We start from the raw sequence: 24447 nt of genomic DNA on the forward strand, positions 1-24447 counted from the left end.
CTTAATTTGCAATTAAACAAGTCAAGTTTTGTCTGAAGTGTGTCCAAGATAAAATTTTGTATAAATATACATACGCACACACACGTGTGCTATTCTGGGAAGCCGTAGTGCCACCTAATCCGAGGGGCCTCGTGCCTGATGGAAATGTTCACGTGCTACAGATTAACTTCTCAAAACCAGAGCACGCTGCTGGTGTGCACTCCCCAGATAAGAGGGGGAAGGAAAAAAAAAATAATCTTGGTTTATAAAAAAGAGAAAGGGAAAATAATTACAGCAGAGGCTAGACACAGCAGCACCTCTTTAACTATGCAAGACTAGAAGTTTGCTGTGAAGCTTGGAGATGCACCGGAGATGTCTCGTACCAGCACAGGTCAGAGGCAACAGCAGTGCAGTAAATGGGCTCGTGCCACACGAAACGCTGGCCTCCAGGCCAAAATCACTCTCACTCCCTGCGTACATCCTACCCAGCAGCTATCTGTGCGTGCTAATGGGAAGGGCACGCTGAGAGAAGAAAATTTCCACCGCCAAACACAAGGGTGAATACTCTGAGTGGCCCTAGATGAGGATTTTCTGATAAAGAGCTTTTCGCTGAAGCTGAAACTGGTGATTGGAGACTCATGACATTTTTCTTAGGAAAGGCACCTCAGACCCTGGCTGGACCTTCTGCTCCAGCCTGGAGAGGGGACCCCAGCGCACGCAGGGATGACTGTGATGGCACTGACCTGCGGCACCAAACTGCCCTGAGCATCCCAACCAGAGGCTGGGTTAAAAACAGCCCAAAAAAGCCAGAACTCTGGTTTGCTCCTGCGAGGAATTCTGTTCCTTCCCTCCCCTAAAAGCCCTGCTGGACAGCAAAGACCCTCCAACCCAGCCCTGGGCGATGTGTACACTTTCTGGTCTACTTTTGTGAAAAGTAGTTTGGATTTCAAATCCAGATTTCAAATCCATTTCAACAGGCAAGGTCCCTAAATATTGTTCGGTTTTCAGAATGAAGTTTACCCAGTGAATTCAGCTGATCAACATCAAAATTAACAAGTTCTACAGAAAGCAATTTATGGCTTATTTCATTATCTACTCTATTGAATAAAGAGTAGTAACGTTTTAAGTGTTTTAAGTGGTTGAATTTTGTTCCAAATAAAAGGTTGGCTTGGGAGAGAATGCAGGAAACAAAGCACAGAGAGGAAAACATTTCTTTTTTTTCCTGGTATTTCAGTAAAATAAGGTGCCAGTCAATCGCTTTCTCAGTATTACACATTTATGCAAAAAGAATCTCAAATTTAGTGCCCACACGTGGGTTTTTTTGAGCTGGATGAGGAAGTTGCAGCAGCAGAGACAGCTCAGCTCCCTCCCTCCACCCCATGCACCGATGCCTGAACCAGACACACCGCTTTTAGAAGTCCTTAGAAAGCTTAATTTCAGTTAAACTGAAAGTTCTCACTCAAATGTGGGTTTTCCACCCATAAAACAGCTACATACAGCATAAACAAAGCCCAGGCTATCAACATGCCAACTGACGGCATGTTTTTGATGGTACGAAGCTTTTCACACAGAATTAGCTTCAGAAGTCCATAATTTTCATAGGGTTACACCACACTGCTTTCACAACACATCCAAACGTTTTACATGGCTTTGTACACCAAACCTGACTAAGAAGCAACAGGAAGGACAGCGAGACGTTTTGATGAATTGCATGACTATCACCTTTTTTGGTAAAGCCAGCAATACAGTTTCTGCAGAAGGACTCAGCGACGCCATGCCCCGGGACACGAGTGACGGCTCTCGCTAGTCAGCAACTGGAGATACCTCACTCGGGGTCTTCTCCAGCTGGCTTTTGGCAGGTTCTTCCACTTTCTGCATAAATGCCATTAAACCCCAGTATTTAGTTTTCCAAATAAAAAAAAAGAGCCTGTTCACCAATGATGTGGTAATGGTGGCCAAGTGCTAAATGCTGACGTTTGAATGGTGCTGGCGGCAGTTGATCCTCCAAAGGCACTCAGATCTAGTCCTGAACTTCATGCTATCTGCTATGGCACCAGATGATTGCAGACTGCCAGAAATTATAACTGCATTTGGAATAATATTCCAAGTAATGACATATGGAATTAGTTATGGTAACTATTCCCAGCGCAGACACATGGCAGACTGAAAACTCAACTAATTCACTGACACAGGCATACAAATCGGAAAGCTCAGTGCTGAAGAGACAACAGGACAGATCACAGGGCTACTCATAAAACAAACACCATAGAAACAACACTGTAGAAAATAAATAAAATTAAAACCTCAGCATTATCCAATTCAATGGTAATCTGCCGGAAAAGAAAGAAGGGGAAGAATTGAAAGCAAGCATTAGTAAGAGAAATTACAAATAAATGTCATGTTAGGATCTTATAAATCATTTAACACTTTAATGCTGCAATCCAACATTGTGAGCATTTTACAGTCGACATGAGCAACATTTGCCAGCGCTGGGATGCGGTAGGTTAGGGAACCGACACTGCTGGGAGTGCTGCACCAGAGAGCTTCAGAGGCAGGATGGGCCCTTGGCTTTGTTCCTGTGCCAAGTGACAAACCACACGGGCTGGCTGACTGAGATCCATGAACTTCACCCTTGGGCACAAGAGTCGTCACTAGCGTGAGCTGCGAGCAGCAGTAGGAGCGCAGAGGCTGGATTTCCAGTTTGGGAGGAGAAATGGAGTTTTAAAATGTAAGTCCTGCAGAACTGAGGCTCATCATCTGGTAGGCACCCAGAAAAGCGTCTATGAATGACATGTTTCAGCAAAGTAAAAAACTTGGGTCTAGCCTACACTGTCAATGTAGTAAAGTTTTCTGCCTATTAAATATACCACAGTATGCTACCCATCACTGAGTGAACCTGAGCGCATGCCAAGATGAGGAGTCTTTAGCAATATGTAAAACTTCGAGCCTTCCCACAAGCTTCTGTACATCTGTGTTCTCACCACGGTTTTTGCATGCTGCAGAGGAATCCCAGCTGTTTAATGAAGGCCTTTGTTAATGGGAGCAGACAACGCTGCATTCTCATTACCTACAAAATTACCTACCTACAAAAGGGACAAGCACATGGACGAGGAGGGTGTGGCATTTTTATTATTTGTGCTGGAAGATTAAGAGTGAGAGGAGTACTACTATCTTTTTATAAATCAGATGGTTCCAGCAAGCACCACATGGTATTACAGCAAAATCACATGCTATGCCAAAACCTCCATGGCACTCCGCTGCTGAACACTACTTTGAAGTGACTCTGTCAATTCTGTGAACATCTGACCTACCGGCAATACTGCTTGTGTGACCAATATGCTGGTCACAAGAATAAGTTTGGCCACCTTTATGTATGTAGGGACCCCTGTGTTCAGAATGGGTGCATAACGGTTTTTTCCTTCCCCCCCCCTTTTTTTTTTTCATTCCAGGAAGATTTTTAAAACAAAAGGTATTGCCTTTTACGTGGTGACTAAATAGTTATATGAGTCACAAGGGAGAATAAATAGGATTGCACTTCTCACAGACAGACAGTAAAAGCTGTTCTACTACTACTAACAGTCTATCTGTAAGCAATCGGCTGCTTTTTCATATTCGGAAATGTACTTCACAGACAAGTATATTCTTATCTTGCATTATGTAACTGATCTACTGCTTCAAAAATTAACGCATTTTCTACAGTTGGGAGATTTTTAGAATCTTGTGGGGTTCTCCACGATCTGAATGGTGCAAGTTATGTTAACTGTATCTTCTAGAAATAGTGCTTCACCTGAGCTGGCAAAATAAAGTCTAAGGAAATCCTGTAAATGCATTTCCGTTTAGAAAAATCTGAGTGGCATAATGCATTTAAAAGAAAAAACCCTCAAACCTCTCATTTGGGTTTTGTTGCTGTATAGCATATATAGTATCTATCATCCACCCTTTCTATTACTTAAGGTCACCTTGGACAGTCTCTCTTTGCTGTTTTTAACAGAAGAATGTACACTGATGTGCTAACAAAGTGTAAAACTGAATCTACGATTAATCTTTTACATCCCCAGCATTGGGCAACAGGAAATATCAGCACTAGATCACCTAGCTCAGCTCCCTTTTGCAGGAGCAGATCAACTTCCCAGGCTACAACCAGTCCCCTTCCAGATCAGACTTGTACTACACCCCAGATGTCTTAATAAAGGGACCTTGAGGAGAGGACAGAAGGTCTCCACAGGGCTTCACCTTGTTACGACTCAGCACACTATATTGCACCTTCAGCAGAAAAGGACAATGTGCTGAAAGTTAAACTGAAACCCTCAGTTGCTGCCTTTTCCTACCTACCCTGCTCCCCTTCTCATCCCACATATATCTGCTTCTTTCTAGCACTTGATTAGGACTTGATTCCCCCAAAGTCAATGAGTTTATTCAAAAATACTGCTACTGCAAAGTGAAAAAAGAACCCCAAGGTTGCACTGCAAGTCTAGAGCAAAGCAGCAGCAGGAGATGGGAGATGGGTTGGACCTCCGACTGCCAAGAGGTAGCGGTAGCGTGGGAAGGGCAGGGAGCACAGCACCGGCCATCCCTACCCTTTGGGCATTTTCCTAGGAGTCTCCCGCTCGCTCACGGCACTGCCCTGTGCTCAGCTGGGTGCGCTCGGCTCACAGCCCACACGTGCACACCCACATGTGCACAGCCTCTTCACTCCGTTTGCTCTCCCTCCTCCAGGTCCCTGCGCTCTGGCGTGCCAGCGCCTGTCTCTTGCCGGACTGCCGACAGAGCACTATGTTCTGCTTCTGCGTCCTCCTCGTTTCCAGCCAAAGCAGAGGTCGTGTGTGACCTCCCGGTCTAGTGATGCTGCAGGTTCCTCTACCTTCAGAGCATCTCCCTCCCTTGCAGCTGCACCTACAGCTATAAATAATTATTACTATTGTGAAACTGCCTGACCTCAAAGTTTCTGCCTTTTTGTGCTGTGAATCTAGCACTATGCAACAACTTCAAACCCTACTGCAAGCAAGAATTGGACATAAGACACCATCTGTTCCTGGGCATGGACTCCGAGTTGCAGTGAGCATCCTTCTACATCACTGCTTCCCCCAGTCCCAACCGCCCACAAACATGTTCACTGGGAGGGTACATAGCTCTCTACACCTACCGTGTGGCATGGCAATCACCTAGGTGGCTTAGAAATGCATGAGATAGATTAGACTAGGATTTTGGGATTGACTGTAGGAATGTCTAGATACAGAAACATATGGGCATATACACGCTTTTTTGACACAAATAGAGAATAGGTCTCTACCTACAGAAAAATGTTCTTCTCAACAAGACAAAGGAGTTGTACATAGGAAAGGGAAAGAAAAAACCATGGATTGGTGTACAGACAGTTTCCATCTATAATTTACAACAATATGATGACTCAGATGTATATAAAATTAAAATACAAAATAGCCTCTTGTGGCAAGGTTATGTGACCTGATGAAGAGTGACCTAGACCCGAAAAGCAGATAAAGAGGTTATATCCTTCATAAAAAGGTAACAAAATTAGATATTTTTACAGTGCCAGCAACAGCAAAAATTAAGACTTAAACTTGCAAGTCTAAAGTAGAAAAGCAACAGAAACAAGCTTACCAAGTTATATTTGAAGTTATTAGTTGACTAAAAATGTTTTGTTCCTGATCCAGCACAGAAGTGCTTACACATACAAAACACAGCTTGAAAGAGCAAGAATTTTATTTTCCTTTACTGAATAATAAAGACAGTGTTTAACATAGAATGATGAACTGTAAATTACGTTACCTTTTCTCCATAGCCTCTATCTTTGGTCATCATTTCCCTGAGCGTCTGTAATACTTTAATACACAGTTTCTCCTCATTCTCCTCTAGCAGCTGTTTAGTATGCTTTATTAACCTGAAAATAACCAATCAATCACAACTCATTTTAGTACTAATATTCTAAAAATGTGATAAGAGATACATGGTTATCTTAATTGGTTTAAGCTGCAAACAAGTTCTATTATAGTACCATTATACAATCATCTTGGGAACAGTCTTTCAAGAGCAACACTGAACCAGCTACCATGGGCTTCGTGGAGCTGTGAAGGAAACTGCAGCCTGCCGGGCAGGAGGACAGCCAGATAAAACAACCCTCTGACTACAGGCAGGAAGGAATCCGGGCAAGGGGCAGTGGGATTTAAGACCTGACGATCCTCCAGAACAAGCACTTAACAGTAAGAAAGAAAACTATTTCACATGCTACTCTGCTAAAAAACCATACTGAGTGTCCTGGACAGTACCATTAGAAATCCATCCTACCCAGCGTTTGCTACTTACTCAGGTACCTACTTTCTATAAACTCTGTATATAATCCACCCCTTCAGGAGGCGATCGGAGAAGCTGGATTCTGCTCTGAATTGCCCTCTGAATGACCTTGGAATCTTTTCCTCCCCTCTAAATGCAGGCAGCATCTGCGTTAGGTGATGCACGTGACAACAATGGATTCTGACATACCTGCCCAGCATTAAGCGCTACAAGACCAAATACTTTGCAAACATTATACTAGGGTTGAAGGCAGGTATCAAATAACAGGGATCAGGTCAAAATTTTTTACTCATTTATACTACTGTTCATGACACTTGTATCCTGCAGCACATATAGCAATTTTAAAGCATGAGCTGTGAGAGCATATCTAGCAGTCTTTCCCCACCCCAAGAGCATTGGCTTCTCCCCCCCTCCAAAGGCAAATTGCACTTACTTGTAAAGCACAGTCTTTCATGGGACGGTATTTCAAAGTATATCAAGTATTAACCAAGCTGGGCAAGAAGGCATCGTTCCAAAGGGCATGGGAAAATTGGGAAAAGGTAAAACGTAACAAAAACCCTTCCAATAAGCCAGACTTCAAAGACAACTTACTTGCAAATGAAACCTCCGCTTTCACATTTCCTCCTTGCATCCGTGTTCTCTGGGAAGAGCAGTTCAGGCCTGTGAAGCACATCTACCAGTACTGACAGCTCCGCCTGGACAAGGGGACGTAGGCGATCCTCTAAAGCTGATACTATGTCCTAGAATATAACCATATGAAGATTTTAAACAAACATTAAATACATAGACATTTATGGGCAAATTGATTTTACAAATTGCAAAAGAGACACATGACAATTAGGTTTGTCCTGCCTGAATAAACTAGATTAAAGGTCTCAGAGTTTAGTCAGATAAGACTTTCAATTTCATTGTTTAATAGTTGTCTTTAAAAGAGAAGCCCTGATTTCCAGCAGTCCACCAGATTACTCAGCTCCCCTACCCTCGCCATCTTTGTAGGTGCTCTTGTTGATATATGAGAAAGAAAATAAAATGCAGATTCATAGCTGCACTGAAACTTTGTAATAATGATCAGGGTATTTACGCTTACAAGAACTGACAAAAAAGTACTACTGTTAAAGTTATGCAAAAATAAAATTATTCCCCTTTTCATTGATGTTTGGAAAGCTGTAGCTCCCTTTAAAATGAACACACATATATCCTAATACTTATACAAGCAGAAAATACTGAGATACCTATGAAGCCAGAGAGGAAGTTTAATCACATTGAAATGGACAAATAGACAGGAATGGATAAAGAGGGAGAAGCTATTTCAATGAGACTGGGTTGGGCAGTGTATGTAAACTTATATTACATAATGTAAAAAAGGTTAGTTAGAACTGTTTGCCAGAAAAAGCTTTTCACCAGAGAATGAATCTTCAAAGGATAAAGGCATCATTCAAGATGATGAATTTCATTTGGTATAAAAAAGGCCTTATTGAACTGTCTACAGACCTGAACATAGAATATAGGTATAATACATCAGGACTACAAGGAACCGATACACCTATTTATTTCAAGCTCTCCAGTGGCTTCTAGGCAGGGCTGTGGCACCTTTCACTGTACTGAGAGATTTGGTGTACAAGGAGCAAAGCACTGGAGGAGTTTGGAGGGCTGTGATGATGAAAAAGTCCTGTCTTGTCAAAGAAATGTTACTAATGGTGCAACAAGAACACTTCAGGTACCACTAGCTTCAAATATCAACATCTCCTAAGACGAGTACTTCTATAGCCATTAGCTGTGCATGTTCAATCACCCGTCTTGATACAATGGTTTACATTTGATTTTATATACAGTATTACTATGTTCAGCACCAGCTAACTTGATTACCATGTGGCATTTTGACTAGTTAATTCCCAAGTGTCTTTCTGAACAGTAAATTCCTCCTTTTGTGTAGGCATGCAAGTAAGTGCTTATCAAAGGAGGAAGGGGTGCTGTGTAGTCACCTGTAATCTTTCAATTATGTTTCGATAATCCCTGGAGGCAGCGAGCACCGAGTCTCTGCGTGCAGCATTCCTTGCAGTCATTCGCCAGTTCATTGCAGTCTTCTGTACAATGTTATGAGATTTCAGGAAGAGATTGTTGACCTGACTGTCCAAGTCTACAGGAATTGCAATTGCTCGGCTTTTTGCTGCAACAAGCAAAATTTAATGAGAATTGACTCCTTAAGCCCACGTGTTACAACCAATGCAAGAATGAGACAACCTCTACTTGCAATTCCTTCTACAGTCTCCTTTGCATGCATTTTAATCAATGCAATGCTCACTCCCTGTGTAATGGGTCAGACCTCTGTGCAGCATTATGTTTAAAGGCTTTCACACCTCAGAACTGTTTAGCGTCTTTGAAGTGTGGGAGCAGGAATCTGTCCTTACACACACACTCCCAACAACTCATGCTAATACACATGTACACCTATCCAACAGAATGTGGCCTCATATCCAGTACAAATTACTCTTCTGGCTACTAAAAGTGGGGTAAATTACTGGGAGGAGTGGCACAAAACTACTTCCCTGCTGCAGAGCAACAGGATTGCAGAGAGTTTTGAGATTAAACGGAGAAATCAGTTCAGGTTACAGTGACAACACCTATTGCTCAAGCCTGACAATATATCAACATAATTCTGGCTTTGTACTATGCCTTGGCTCTAGTTATCTGCAAGTGGCAACTGCCGTAAGTAAACTGCACTTTCTTTTTGGAAGGATAACATGTAAGCAGCAAATACTGGATGACCATGTTTGCAGCAGTTAGTTCTGATGACATCCATTTCTTACCTACATCTGAGAGGACTCGAATGCAGCTTTCCACCGATGCCTTCTGGCTTGGCATTAACCAGTTACAATGGTACACTCTGAACACGCCTTGCAGCAACTGTACAAACACAGGTTGGCGAGTCTAGAACATAAGGTTAAAGAAAAGAAAATCAAACTAGTCGTGCCATATCAAGATATATCAGTATCACCTTGAGGTAATAGGAGTTACCAGCTTCAGCCATGACTCTCTGCACACCAGTCATTTCTAACTGGTCTGCATCCACTTGCTAGGCAACTTCACGTTGTAGACAGCATATCTACCACACAATCAGCAACTGAATGGAAAGGGTGGGAATAAATGCTGGAAGAGAAACATTAAATAGATAGCTTCTAAAGCATAAAGCCTCAGTAACTGAAGCTTGACTACGCAAAAGAAATAAGCAGTCATCTTCATCTGTTTAATCAGAGTTACCAGCAAACTTGGCATACAGATTCTTCTTCTAGCGTTGACCCATCTGTTTAATCAGAGTTATCAGCAAACCTGGCATACAGATTCTTCTTCTAGCGTTGACCAGTAGCTGATTCAATAGTCCACAGGTAAATGGGACTTTCCTCTCGACTAAATGACAGCACAGCTCCAGAGTTGAAAACTCATCATTTCAAGTATTATTAGCTGGTATCTAACTTACTGAAGAAACCAGCTGTGTGTTTCTCATTTCAAACACAGGTAGTAGTTAGTGGTAAACACCACAGCTGCTACGGATCAGCCAAAATTAAGGCATGTTTTTTAGCCCTGTATTTCACAAAGTGATCTTCCACTATAGCTAGGTGAGCTACTCCAACACACACACGCGAGCTCTGTTCTTTGATCTTTGCAACATCCCAACAATAGCGACCAAAACTCCCTGTTTGGTTTTGTACAATAATTACTTAGTAGAACAACTCATTTATTTTACCTATAGAGGAAAAAGCACTTTAAATATTTCAAATGAACTTACATTGAGAAGGAATACCCCGTGTCCCTGTGCCTACTAGCTATGTAATGTTTCTATCAGCTAAGTGAACAACACCACAGTGCAAAGCCCACAAGACTTAGGAACCAGTGAAAAAATACCTCTTTTATTCTGGTCAAGATTAATGCCTGTTTGTAAGAAAAAAGTGGAGTTAGATGAAAAAGCCAAATCTATTATATAATTAAATCTACTAGATCAATTCATCAAATAACACCATTATGAAATGTACAAAAGGAGAACCAAAATTCCAGAACCAAAAATTACTAAGAGGCAAATATCTATTATCCTTTCTAGAAATAAGCCAAACACCAAAAACATGGCAGCCAGTATTCTCCAAGGGTACTGAAAATACCTGCACTTTTGGATTTAAGCCACGCACATACTCCTTTCAGTTCATGTTTAAAGACTTTTTGGTCTTAAAAAGCTTCAAAGGCATTTTATTTGCTTTAACTAGGTCAATAAATCAAATAAGAAATTTAGTCCATGTTCCACGTGCCTCCAACTACACTTGAGAAGGAAAGCCTTGGGCAGCAGCAGCCTTAGGAGGCAAACCAGCTCAACAGTACTTGTTAAAGAGGAAAAGTTTTTGGACAGCTGTCCTTTGAAAAGACATATTTATGTTCTCTTAATTTTATATTATTTGAACTGCATGACAGATGTACAACGTGTTCCTTGAACCAGCAAGGCTGGTCCTGACTCAAAGGAGGTACAATTTAAGTTGAACAAGCCATAACATGAAAGAGCATGAAACAAGAAGAGGCTCGCATGGGAAGATTTGAGATGACAAGGTGCAGCAGAAAGGACAGGGATTGACTGAATCCAAAGGGAATGCAAAGGAGAGTGGCAACTATCATGCCGATGGAGACAGCGGCACCAGATCAGGTAGCAGTGGCTGCAGACTGCCCTGCAGCATCTCAGACAGGAGGGAAAAATCCCACGCGGAGGAGAGATGCACCCCACCTAGGTGGTCCAACGAGCTGTACTCCTCAGATAGGAGAGTCCCTGGTTATGGGCAAGAGTCTTGACAAGCACAAAAAGGGAGAGAAAGAGAGCTTTTAACTTGGAGATGTAGAGGAAAGATGAATCTAGGATAAGACAAAAAGACAGAGCTATCTACTGAAATGCTAAAAGAGAGGTGAAATAAGTTACTTCATCCTGCTAGACAGAGGGAGAGATTGAGAAACTAAAGAAAAACTGCTGACATAAAATTAACAGATGGCTAAAGTATGATGGTAAGGAAGTGCATTCAAATGCTGTACACTCAGAGCCGGCAATTAAAAGCATTACAGCCAAGGTATACAGTACAGAGGGAAGAGAGAAGGGCAGAGCCCCAGGGGACGAGGCTAGACTTGATCTCAATTTCTCATTTCTTTTGATGAAGTTTTGACAAACTAGCATGGAGGCTGATACCGCAATAGTGGCTGACATTTTAAAGTCACATGAGAAGGAAATCTAACTGCTGGACTGTTCAGACTTGCGTGAGTTAAGACACAACCCTAATAAAGCTGCTCAACCCAAACAGCTATTGCATCTCTCTGCACTCTCACAGGCAATGCCCACAGTTCGGCAATTTAAGAGTATTTGAGCCAATCTCAAACTCAGCTCTATTGCTTTCAGTGTGACCATCTCCTTGCCTGAACAAGGACGGCTGTCTAAGCTTATGAGAAGCAGAGCTGTGTTCAATGCTAAATAGCTGGTTAAATCAGGCAGGCCACTGCTCCTCCAGACATGGGTTGAGCCCACGTCCTGACTCAAGGAGGGCAGAGATACAGGTACTCAGTAAGGCAAACGCAGGAACATTATTGCTCATACTGAGCAGAAAGAAGTCTTTACCTGATGCACAGTCACGCAGCAGTTTTATGTACAGTTCCCTGGAGCACTGCAGTCACCCAGGCAGCACACCATGATCCAAAGGGTTAGCATAAATTATTTGACAAGGGATCGACAACATCGAATTGCCAGATGCCCTTTATGGCCACTTTTGGGAACCAGATGCCTCCCAACCTGCTGCCAGTTGCATTCAATTACAAACCTGCAGTTTGCACTGTGAACAATTGCCTTTAGCATGATGAAGTTGCATCAAGTTTCAACAACTACCATACCCAAACTTCGACAGACCTGCCAGGCACCTGACCACTCCACCCACACTCCTCCCAAAGAGTTATTTATGAATAAAAGAATGATGTTATCTTTGTGCTGCAATACAAATATTAGGTCAATGTCCTGACACTGCTGTTCTGTGGTAGAAATCTCTACCTTCTGTCACTTCACAAATGTTCCAAAGCTTCTCCTCCACATTTCCCCAACTTTTGAAAAAGACAAAAAATTACTCAGCTTAATGAAACACACTAGAGCTTTTGGAAATTTTTTGGTTTCAGAATGGTTTTGCCTTTAAGCAATCACCTTTGCACCCTCTGTAATGCAACACACTCCTCCTGGCTGGAAAGCTTGCCACCAAAGCTTTATCATCCTTCTTCGTGACACTCTGGAGACCTCCTTGCTGCCGTGTTTCTGCTTTACCACTGCTAGACAGCTGGCACGCCAAACTATCGCTGAGCAAAACTGCTTGTTTGCTTTCCTACACCTGCCCACATCATCTTATTCAACCGTACTCTGATCTATTGCCACAAAGAGGATGATCAGAGCCCTTTGATGCAACTGCAATACAAAACAGGGACAAATCCTTCATTTCTCTACTTGCAGTGTGATTTTCTCACCCAGAACCTGATAATGACACATAGAAACTCTCTCCAGAAGGCCTATGTGGTCTCAGTAGCAATACAGAGTTGAATCTGCTAATCTACTACTTCAGCTTCTCTAGAAAAACGTTTGTACCCTGATCTACAAATCTTTCCACTTTTACAGCAAAAGAAACATCCTGGTCACAAAGAATACGTATTTGCTCCCCCACTAAAAACACCTTTCTTTTTAACTAGTAAATGGAACCAAATTGGAATGAACATAACTGCATTGGCAGTGTATTTTCACTTTTCTGCTTCTCTACATTTTCCTACCTGCAAAGTAGTGCTCTGATCAGAGAATGGGGAACTGAAGAAAGTGGTGACTATACTCATCACTATTTCTGTAACGTACTTCTCCAATATGGAGTCAGCATGCTTTCTGTCGCTGGTGTTGTTACAAGCCTGCAAGACAATTCATTCTTAGGTCACAAGCAGCTCAACCAAGGTAGATTTAACAAGTGTTACAGATTGGAATTGTTGAATTCGCATTGTTCTAGTCACAGCAATTCCCTGCCACAATGAAATTTATGACACTTGGATCTCTGGATTTCCAGCACGCACAAAAGCAGAAGCCCAATGTTGTTACTGTTTTAATGTGTTGGCATATAGCATGTTTAGGAAGGAGGGAAAAAGCCCCCACAACATTCAGAGTGCCTTAGAGGAAAGAAAGTAGTAGGGTAGGGAGGACTGAGGTGTAATGCTTTCATATGGGGAAATACTTGGAATCCCAGGCAAAAAGCCATATGGCCAAACAAATGCCAAGCTTGGAAAAAATTTGTCCTGACCTGCCAAAAAACGTCGAGCATTGCTCAGGAAGGAGCTCACTTATCCTGGCCAGAATAAGCAAGCCAGGTGGCAGAACAGAAAAAGGCATTAGACAAAGGAGCAGGGTGTGGGGCTTTTCTGAGGTGCGGGTTTGTTGGTTTTTTTGTTTTTGTTTTTTTGTTTTTTTTTGTTTTTTTTTTTTTAAAGGAAAATATTAATGTGTTCCATGGAATATGAATAATGAAATCCACAGGCATAAGGAAAAGAAGGCACATATAAATTTCAAGGAACACAGTATTCAGGGTATTTATTGCCTTGATGCACTGTTATGTCTTATTCTTACTGCTCTGTACTAAACAGGTTCATTTAAGCTTTTTACATTCAGTTCCTAGATACAGAAATCATTACCCGACAGATGTCAACCAAGAAGTTCTCAAACAGCTTCCACATATGATTACTGGTATAGATCTCTTTCATTTCTACTTCTGTGTCCACATAGCAATGATTCAAGAAGTTAATGTATGCAATTTTGACCTAAAAGTAGACCAAAAAAATTACCATTTTTTCCCGTGGTAATTAAAATAAAAATACAAACTTGAATGGTATTATGAACAAATATAGTGTCACATTAAAAAGGCTATATAAACCATTTGTAATTCTATTTCTTCCCTTTATTTAAGCACTGGTGAAATTTAATGCCATGAATAGCAAGACATCATCCAATAAAGAAACACCAGGATTATTGCAGACAAAATGTCAGCATAATAGTAATTTCCAGTTCTGTAGAACCATCTGTTCAAGGTTAGCAACACACTCCATAAACCTCTCTGCCTCAAGAACCCTATAAAACAACCAAGTACGGCACCACATCCCCATTTTTTGGGCAGGGAAACAAGTATAAAAGGATTTAACTTAACTATCCAGATTGACTGGGGTTCCTGATAGCAGAACCAGAGAAGGAATCCAGTTTCCCAGCTCACAGCTTACTGTCCACCTGCACCACCACCCTTTCCCAGGCCAGACTCAGCAATATCAAATCTCTCACCCAAAGTCAGCACATTTCCAATACATACAGGCCAGTGCTTCTAAACAGCCCTCACCTCAGGTATGCAATCCTCGTGGGTTACTACCCTAACAATGTCATCCAAAGGAAGAAGGGAGTTGCATTTTATTTCTGTGTAGACATTTTTGCCTTCTGTGCACACAGCAAGCAGTTCTACTAAGTGGATGTGGTACATCAGTGGGCTGTTTTCATCCATCCGATCCCTCTCTGATCTCATCATTTGCACCAAAGTCTGGAAGGAGGCTCTGTCATTGTAAAACACTAGGACGTCTTCTCCCGCATTCACCAGCTACCAAGAAAGAAAAATATTCCATCAGCAGATCAAAGCCCATGCACCTCCCCACAGTATCCTCCCCTAATCTGTGGGCCGACTGTTACAGTGCAAATCCCGATTAGCTATTCTTTAGACGCTTAAAAGGAGCGCAGCCCACCAAGTCAGCTGGGCATTCCTCTTGTGCTGCCTTCATGGGATAGAGGGCTCAAGTATGACATTTTCTCTTAAAGAATTTACCACTTCTGAACTGCTGAAGAACTTCAAAGTCAGTCCAACTGACTGCTTAGACAGAAGTTGTGCCAAGAAGCTTGTGACTTTCCATTGTGCTTTTTTATTTCATGTATATAGCCTCAGCTGACTTTTTAATACAGCTAGCTGTAGACATGCTGTTTTGGTCAGAAAAATGCCCCAGGGGCATGCTGGATGGGAGGACTGCAGGGCTCTAATTCCACCCTTCTGAACAAACATCATCAATTTTCCAAGGCTAGCGAGCGAGACGTTAAGTCACACACTGAAGATTTCTACCAGCTTCACATTTGAGACTGAGATGGCCACATATTCAGAGCAGTTCAGATCTCCTGTAACTCCATGAGGGGAAGGAGAACGAGCAAACCGAGACCTGCTCCAGGCTGGGCACTTCTGAGAAGGCAGCCGGAGGGATCTGGGGCTGTCCTCCGGCAGGGTTTGTGGCAAACAGCTAGATAAAACGCAAAAGGTGACCCCCAAGGCAACCCCCTTTTCTCAGCAGCTGCTGACTCCCGTGGAAGCCGATTGCTGAGCACCTCACAAACTCGACCCCGTGTTGAGAAGCTCATGAAACCATTGTTGAGCTAAATGACAAAATATGGAAGACCTTCAATCAATCTAGTAAGATTGATGCACGAAAGGCAGAGCTTGACAAATCTGATCCTCGGGCTCCCCCTGCTGAGCAGGCCAATAAAAATCCCATCAGACATGCAAATAGATCGTCAAAGAGATCATCACATCCAATATCCAACTTAAAGGGGTTTATTCACCCTTCTCTTATCTCTCCTTTCTATTTGCCAGTTACCTACACACTTACATTTCTGAAGACCCTCAGACTTTTCCCCCTTCAGCACTTGAACAGCTGAATACGTAGGTCTTGGTAAGATAAGAAATTCCCATCAAAATACTATCATGGTAAAATTTTCCTTCTGCATTAGTGATCTTGAAATTAAGCTATTTCTCTTGTAGCCAGTTTTGCTAGAGAAAGGCACCCTTGCTTCATAAGCCCACCTATATACCGCCGTGTAGAGGCCTGGAAAGTAACTTCTATCATTAATAACCAACTACTCATTATACCTATGAGCGGAGAGCTCAGAAAGCTTTCGGTCACAAAAGCGCCTGTGCTTTCTGGTAGCTGTATGCTCTTTTTGCATTGTGAGAGCTAACTGTCAGCTTCTTGGCAGTCCCAGAAGCGAGAGGATCAATTTGTCATTTTCACCAAATGGTATGTGAAAACTTCTGTTCAGACCTTGCAAATCTCTGCAGCTCTCACCTCAGCCATTACCATATCTTGGCATTTCTTTATGAATTTTCCTTCCGCCTTGACAATCGTCTGCAGGAACTTTATGTACTGAACATTTCTGCCATGTGTTTCAATACAGTGGACAAAGTGTTGAACAACGCGTTCATTAATCTCACTGCAAAGCTGGAAGTTGTTCATGAAAATATGCTGCATTGTTACTGCTTCCAGAATCTAACAGAGGGGATGAAAGAAAGAAAGAAATTAGAAAATAAACAAACCACCAAACCCACACAGAAGTCAGGATAAAGTCAACACTCCTGCAGGGTGCGGGACTGAAAAGAACACTTCCAAGGACCTAATCTTTCAACACAACAGCTCATATCTAAACCTATTTTTCAGTCCACTTCAGCCTCTTGAACTTTGTACACTGAAACGGTCCTAAACAAACAGATCTTGCCAACTTTCGAGGCTTCAGAATGAAAACAAAATGTGACCCCTTCAACCAATCTTGCATCAGAACAGGCCCAGAGGTGATCACCAAGGACAATCCATTCTCTTTTCTTGCTAGAAAAGAAAAAAAGTCACAGCATGAGGTTATTCTTACCCCTGGGTTAAGGAACAGGTTTATGTGCTTGTGCAGCAATGCCTGATTCTGTTGGTTCCCAGCACAAAAGTTCTGTAAAAACTCGTGTGCAAGCTTCATTATCTCCTGCATCCTCGTGTCTTCAGCCTGTGATTGCATGACAAATAAGATGGGGTTAAAAAACCTGACGGTTCACTTTCAGGTGAGTACTGGGTGAGCTGCAGCTCCAGCTCTGCAAGGGAACTGTCACGTCTCTCTCAACACTCCAAAGAAAAACAAACCTCCACCCAGTTCACAGACATTAGGGATGAGTTTGGCCTGCTTCACAGTTTTAAAGATCACTGAAAATAAAGACCATAATAGAAGTTACAGTAGTTTCTTCTCTAAAATTGCATACTCCGTGGCCAAGCCTGCCAGCAACGTGCTTTAGTCACTTTTACACTTCTGAACATACCAGTTCATTGGCCAAACCACACATCATCACCCTGGGGCTACACAGGAAAATTGCCATGTTCCACTGAAATGCGTTTCAGGAGCGACAGATAGGTAGTTCATGGCAAAGAAGAGATGGAAAGTTATTATTGCAACAGTTAAGCCCAATTTATATTTACTGGAATCCGCACACTACTTGCATGCTTCCAAGTGCAGCTCAGGACTCAGTGCCTTTCCTCTGACATCAGTGTGGATTACCACTCCACTGATGGTATAAAATGCAGTTTGGAAAATTAGTGTCTGCTTTTATTTTTAAGGAGTTTCATATATTTCTAGAGGTGAAACACCTCCCACACTGCCTGTCCAATATATATTCACAGGTATGGGACAGAAAGGTGACAAGAGGTGTTGGAGGCTGGTTTTGCTGCCGATTTTTTAGCAAAATATGAAGCAAGACAGCATGAGACTTAACTTAACATTAATCAAAGCTACTGGACCTAATTACTGGTTCTCAGAAACCTGTAGAGCCTGGAACAGAGGACAGCAAAGTGACAGGGAAAATGTGAAGAGCTCCCTCACCTATGCAATGATAAGTACCTGTCACCTCTGACTAATGGGCAGGCAAGGTGATGAACTTAGGGTGTGCTTCATCAGCACAAGGCAGTGCCGCGCAAGCTCAAACCACAGCAACCCAGTCAGAGTGGGCCTCAAACTGCATCGCTGACATTACATGGCACTCTTGACATGGCTAATTATGAATAGCAGACCTTGCCTGGAGAGCCAGTTGATATTTATTCATTTCTAAGGGGGAGTTTGGGACTCTACAACTGGGGGAGGTCTGTATCTAACTACTGGGCAGATCTGCTGATAAATCCCACGGGGGACCAGGCACCCTCATTTCCCTCAGAGTTCCCAGGATGGCCGTCATACAGCTACCTCGTAGCAATAACGAGGGTCTGACTTTCTACTGACACAGCCTCACTTCAAGGCAGCACACACCTCCCATGAAAAGTTGAGAGTTGAGCCTTGGTCTCACTCTGAGCTACAATGGACAAATATTTCTTCAGGAAATAGTGCATAACACTGTATATTCAAAGACTTCAAACAAAGCTTATATAAGCTCCCCATTATTTTTGAAGTGTGGATTTTTCACAGACTATGAGGCTATATAAAAGAGCCTCTGTGAATCCAATATAAAGGCAGAAGATTCAGGAAGATTCAGAGGAGATATTAAAAGCCTGTCAACATGACATGAAGCAAGATGACAGACGTACAAAAACCCAACCTTTTCGTAAGGGATCTGCAGCAGCTCCAGCACAACCGCGTGAGCTCCCATGTTCCTCAGAAGTCGCTGCTGCTGCTTACGGCTTTTCCTGACCGAGGCGCTTTCCTGAACACAGAGCTTGCTGAGCCGCAGCAGGATCTGGGGAAGAGACCTGCTTTAGAGCTGAAATTCTGGGTTTTATTTCAGAGCATGCTCCCAGAGAGCAGCAACAGTGAAAAACGCATCTGCATGGACCAGAGTGGCTCTAGGCAGCAAAATCAGGTTTTAGGGCCTCTAGGCGAGGCGCTAAGGTCTGGTTGCTCCTGCAACATCAGCAGAGGTGCAAAAGGACCAAGCTGGAACCAAGAACTGCCAGGAAACATGGAGGCAGAAGGCAGCGATGGTGCCTGCTGCCCCTCAAGCGGCAGCCACCAGCCGCGTCGCCATCCCTCCGGGGATGCAGCAGCCAGCGCAGCCCTGTGCCACTTGGCACAGGCAAGGGAAGCAGTTTGGTCGCCTGGGCACCATCCATGGCATCTCTGACTAGAGCTGGTCCTGCAGAATTCAGCCGTGTCAAGCAAACCTGTCATCGGGCTCAGCAGTACGGAGCCACAGAAAGACCATCAGCTCACACTGCACCAGCACCAACGCATGTTCTTTGGTATTTTTTTAAATTAAATTTCACCAGCACAGTGGTTTTGAGTGCAAGGTACTCAGGACAGGGCAAACTAAATAACTTCTCCACTTGTTTACTTCCTTCGCAGTCTTTAACAATAAAAATATTGTGTTACCATTGAAACAGTAGCAAATTGTCACGTTTCTCACTAATTCATTCTTAAGGAAAGAATACACATGTTATGCTTATTATATTCCTGGCTTCTCATTCAAGTTGGGATATGTTATTACTCAGCAAATAGTTTCCACAATGGAAGAGTGACTCAGATTTTCCTAGGTGCCTCCCTCTGACTGCAGCTCTCCAGAGCTGTGTTACTCATTTACAATTCCATTTAACTATCAAGAAGCAAAGATTTACCTCTTTTACTACACGGTAGTTGTAGCTGCTAGTACTTTCAGGCCTTTGGGACTTGCTGTGACCTTCCTGAGGATAAAATCAGACAATTTATTAGTAGTTTATACTATTGTCTTCATGAAGGCTAAAAATACCATTCTAGGATAGTGCCTGCTTTCTTCCTGGAAACAAGTATCAACTTTCAGTTTTTTGACAGTCTCAGAAAAATACATATAATTATCCTGTCAAGTCACACTGACCTTTATAATATAAAATAAGGTGAAGGTGGGATGATTTTAGAGATATCAACCTCCTGTCCTTCCCTGTGCTTGTCAGATTCTGTCTGTAATCAAGTCTCACCCAAGAAAACTTCTCTTCCTCTCTATTGTTATTAAACTGTCATTGCATAGATATCAAGAGATGCCTCACAGTACCACACATAAGGAAAAGAACACGTAAATTACTTTTATTTACTTCCAACAATAAGTGTTCATAACCTAGGGACTACTTCTTGAATTCCCTCGCCCAGTCTTTTCTATTTGATTGCAAATTATATGGAGGCAAAAGGTATTTAATTAGTTCTAAGCCAGAGGTGCATGCCAAGAAATTATCACATACAGTTAAATCACCGTTCTCTTCTGTCATTTAAGTATAGTGCCATGATTCAAAATGCATCACCTGAACAAGTTCACAGCTCTGCCCTTACATTATTCAAGGTACTTTTGACCATACAAAAACCATGCAATCTGTCAGTGCTGAAAGGACACAACTCGGGAGCCAGAGCAAACCCAAATCAACTGCTCTGTTAGAGCCTAAAGATGACATTTCAGTGGCTGCTAATCCTGAGCAGTTTCCTCTTGAGACTAACTGGCATCAACTAGCTCAAGTTCTCCTCTTATTCTTGCCTCAATCTAAAAGCAATACAGATAGCCTCACCAGGCTATGCAGTGTGCTGGAAAGATATTTTTTTGTTGTTACATTTCTGGAAACAGTCACATCTTCACAAAAATACTAACACATGAATTTGTGCAAACACAACCTTATTACCTCTTTTTTCTTGTGTTCGTTTTCACCTTGCACTCCATCCATAGTCTCATCAGGACCTTGGCCTTTGTACACCCAAAGCTCTGATTTTTCCACAATAGACCTCAGCTGGTCCAAATCTTGTTTTATCTGCTTGTAGTTGTCAACATCTTGGCTGGTAACAAGCAGTTGAACCTTACATGAATACAATTCGTTAGTTGCACAAAAGGATTATTTTTAGCTGCAATATATACGTTCAGATGAGGAATAATGCTCTTAATACACACACACACCTGCTTAAAAGCTTGAAGGACTTCTTGTCTCTGACTAAAGTGCCGGAAGAGTAGCTGAAGTGCTCCAGACACCAGAGGAGGATAATCATGCATTGTTAAATGCAACAAAACTCTGAGAAATGTTCTGCCACCATGATCATCCAAATCCAGTGGTGTGTTCTCCTCACTGAAAACAGAGCATAGGTGTTAACTAGCATATTAGACTGAATGTCCCAGCAGCTTCTTAAGTCCAGTCAGCGTTGGCAGAAAACCTTTTTCCTTACTTTTAAATAAGGAGGAAATTTATCAAATCGAGTGCTATCTTAAGACACACAGGGCTTTTTGGTGTACTGTTTAATAGGGAGGCTATTCCAGAATCTCATTAATCATGGTTCACTGCGTATACATTATCCAACTCACATTTTTTGGGGTCAAACTACGCCAAAATATTTGTCCTTATGTCAGCCTCACCCTATTGCTCAAATATTTCTTGCCCTTTCCTGGTACTAACCTTTCTCACTATTTATGAAATAAAACCCTACCTCAGTATCCAGGCTGTAATGCTAATTATGTCAAGCACTTGATATCCTCCTCTTCTCTATCTTTCCCCTGCACCTCTTTTCAGAGCATGAGAAACTCATGTTGGTGGTTTTGGTATTTGTTTGTTTGTTGTTTTGTGTTGTTTTTTTTTTTCCTATCAGTGCCCCCTGAATCTTTTCTGTATTCTGCTTCCAACTGAGTCTGCAAATTTAAACTAAAAATTCTGGTTATTAATTCTGTAAGCGAATCTCTCTCTCCTGACTTCATTTAAGAAGTCAGTTATCTTAGGTTTACAGAAAACAACTGCAGCTCTGAGCAGCTTATGGACAAGCTCAAGCACTTGCAGTCTGTCACTGACTTGCTGTCCTGTGATTTAAGGATATAAGCCGCTCCAGAGGGAAGGCAGGTATGGAAGGTACAGCTTACTTTGTTCTGTCATGCATGTGCAGTTTAATGCTGCATTATACAAAAAAAAAGGATGGCTAAATATGTATGTCTCAGTAGAAGTCCCAATTCTTGCCTACACAAACTCTCCCATCTAAGCTTTTACTGCAGCATTCAGCTTAGACGCACTAATCCTCCAACTTGGCTTCCACCCACGCAAGTGAAGCCCTCCCGTGAAGATCTTCCTAGTTGAAGGACCCCTGTGTCCCTTATCTCTGGCTTTTAATCTGAATGGACACTACTTTGAGCTGTATCAAAGGCATTTCAGGAAAATGAAGCCTAGGTAACTGCAGCAGCTGTTTCCAACCTTTTCCCAGTTACCACCTCACTTTCAACCGCAATCCCCACTCCTTGGGAGACCTGAAGCCTGCAGCCTGGGAGCTCCTGAGCTACCCCTTGACTAGCGCTAGTGAAGAGATACTTTCCTTCCGCCAAAGATTCCCTCGGCTTGTTCTTCAATATGTTCAAAGTCTAGGGCTCCTGAGAAAATAAACAAGACAAATACATTACGTCAGAGTTGCACCAAAGATGTTTCTGCAGCCTAAAAACATTTTAAATGGCAAGTGGTGATGTAGGTGTAAGCAAGGGGATCATAACAAGCTGAAAGGAATGCTGAGAGATTACTGAAGCAGCCTGCTAAGATAACATATGACAATAAATTAACCTGTTCTCAGTTCACAGATTAAACTGCATAATAATTTCAGACACATCCAGGTTTATTCCTCTCTTGCCTATTTTTAGATTGCACCAGCATCATCTCAGGACACTGATAGGAGCTGGTGTCATTCAGAGGGGCCATCCACAAGAAACGCCAAACTTCAGCTTTGAGAAGTTCTAAAGTAATAAATTCAGCCATGACAGCAATACCCCTGTGGCTCAACAGACAAAAAGGTCTTTGCATTTTTCAGTATAAGGTACATATTATCACATGGGCAATGATGAATATTCTGAAATAAAAAAAAATAAAAATGGTAAAACAGACTCAGAGGTCTCAATATTTCAAAGATTTGCAAAGGGGAACAGAAAGTGAGCACAGGGATTTTTACATCCTTGCCAAAAATATTTACCCCCTTTCTTCCAAAGTTCAGCTTGCAGAAAGAGCTCTCGCTCTCCCCGCCAGCTCAGTTTCGAAGGCCCTGGCACCCCGGGGGGCTGCCGGACAGACAGCCCAAGAAAAAAAAGTAAACATATCCCCTTTGAAGTGAGATCAAAAGAAACAATCTCCTCCCTTCGAAGACTTCACATCTAAACCACTTTTTCCTTATCTTTCTCCTTTGCATCTAGAGATACAGTCCCCAAATTGAGGAAGAAAAAACTGTTTGATGTCTAATAAGCTGCACTTTTGAAGTCCAGTTATTCCTATGCAGTACAGGTCCTAAATATGGGACCCTTTTTCCCCTGGAAAGCAATCCAGCAATTGATCACATCCCATCTACCCGGGGCACTAACTATCCTGCTTGCAATTAAGAACATTGGCTATGACAAGCTCCTCAACAGCTTACTTTCATACCCTTGTCTAGCAGCACTGAGACACAGACACCTCCAGATGTCTCGCCTTCCTACAATACCTTTGGAAAGAAATGTGGGTGAGCAGAGGCATCAGGCCAGGGGGAAGAGATGGAGGAAATCAGCTTACTATGGGGACCCTTCTCCTTCACCAAGAAACATTAATAGAAAAGATTTGAGGCTGATGACAGATCACACATGATAGTGTTAATTTCAGGTTTTCTTTAAAGGATGCATCTCAGGCTCTTGGTCACAATTAACACATGGAAACAAGCAGGAAAGAGTACAAATAAATCCTGGGATTTGTTTGGAGTATATGGAAGTGATCCCTACTCCATTATTCCTGCCACTAGCAGGGTACACTGCTTCAATGGGACCACTCATATGCCAAAGCAAGAACCTGAATCAGTTATCTGATTAACACCTCTAAGATTAGAGAGTCTTCCCTAACCCACACAAACTCATTCTTTGCAAAATAACTAACCTGGTACATTAGCTGGCATCTCTTGGTTACTGCTTCCAGTGGGTGATTCAGACATCTGGGCATTGCTTTCATCAAATTCATGTTTAAATATACAAAGTAGGCAGGAGATTCTGTAGTCCAATCTCACATTCAAAATAAACTGATGAAATAGAAGTAGTAAAAATGTTGACATTCCTATTTCCAGCACATGTACAATTTACACATAATGCAGTGCTACCAACATGCAAGATCAACATAGTAAAGACATGGATTTAACTTGAAGAGGTATGCAAATCTTTTCTTAAAAATCCCCAGGATTCAGTGACTTTTTTCAGTGATTTCAATGAGCATATGATATACACACAGTAATAAATACTTATGAGTAGATTTTGGTCGAGTTTTGATCCTTTGTTACCGCCCGAAGCAGGCATCCTCCCCCCCCTCCACAGGAAAGGAAATCCGCATTTCTATCTCTGTTCAGAAGCCAGCAGG

General features: G+C 42.3%; 1 protein-coding gene across 4 annotated transcripts in view; it reads right to left on the reverse strand.

Annotated features, from left to right (window-relative positions):
- The window catches only part of ITPR1 (inositol 1,4,5-trisphosphate receptor, type 1), a 165107-nt gene that overhangs the window by 77876 nt on the left and 62784 nt on the right, over positions 1-24447 (reverse strand). For 3 of the 4 annotated variants that reach the window (XM_009697707.1, XM_009697706.1, XM_009697705.1), the window contains 15 exons: positions 23977-24115; positions 22408-22466; positions 21024-21185; positions 20755-20925; positions 19732-19797; positions 18720-18857; positions 17024-17149; positions 16450-16650; positions 14694-14945; positions 14002-14127; positions 13102-13230; positions 9096-9216; positions 8271-8455; positions 6880-7028; positions 5767-5878 (listed from right to left, as the gene is read on the reverse strand). In XM_009697707.1, coding sequence (XP_009696009.1) covers positions 5767-5878; positions 6880-7028; positions 8271-8455; positions 9096-9216; positions 13102-13230; positions 14002-14127; positions 14694-14945; positions 16450-16650; positions 17024-17149; positions 18720-18857; positions 19732-19797; positions 20755-20925; positions 21024-21185; positions 22408-22466; positions 23977-24115 — 2136 coding nt within the window. Of the gene's footprint in view, positions 1-2282; positions 2310-5584; positions 5594-5766; positions 5879-6879; positions 7029-8270; positions 8456-9095; positions 9217-13101; positions 13231-14001; positions 14128-14693; positions 14946-16449; positions 16651-17023; positions 17150-18719; positions 18858-19731; positions 19798-20754; positions 20926-21023; positions 21186-22407; positions 22467-23976; positions 24116-24447 lie in introns of all 4 variants that reach the window. The other variant, XM_009697704.1, reaches the window with a different exon arrangement.

The sequence above is a fragment of the Cariama cristata genome, unplaced genomic scaffold (assembly GCF_000690535.1).
Source record: "Cariama cristata isolate BGI_N322 unplaced genomic scaffold, ASM69053v1 scaffold2973, whole genome shotgun sequence".
In the NCBI taxonomy this organism is placed as follows: Eukaryota; Metazoa; Chordata; class Aves; order Cariamiformes; family Cariamidae; genus Cariama; species Cariama cristata.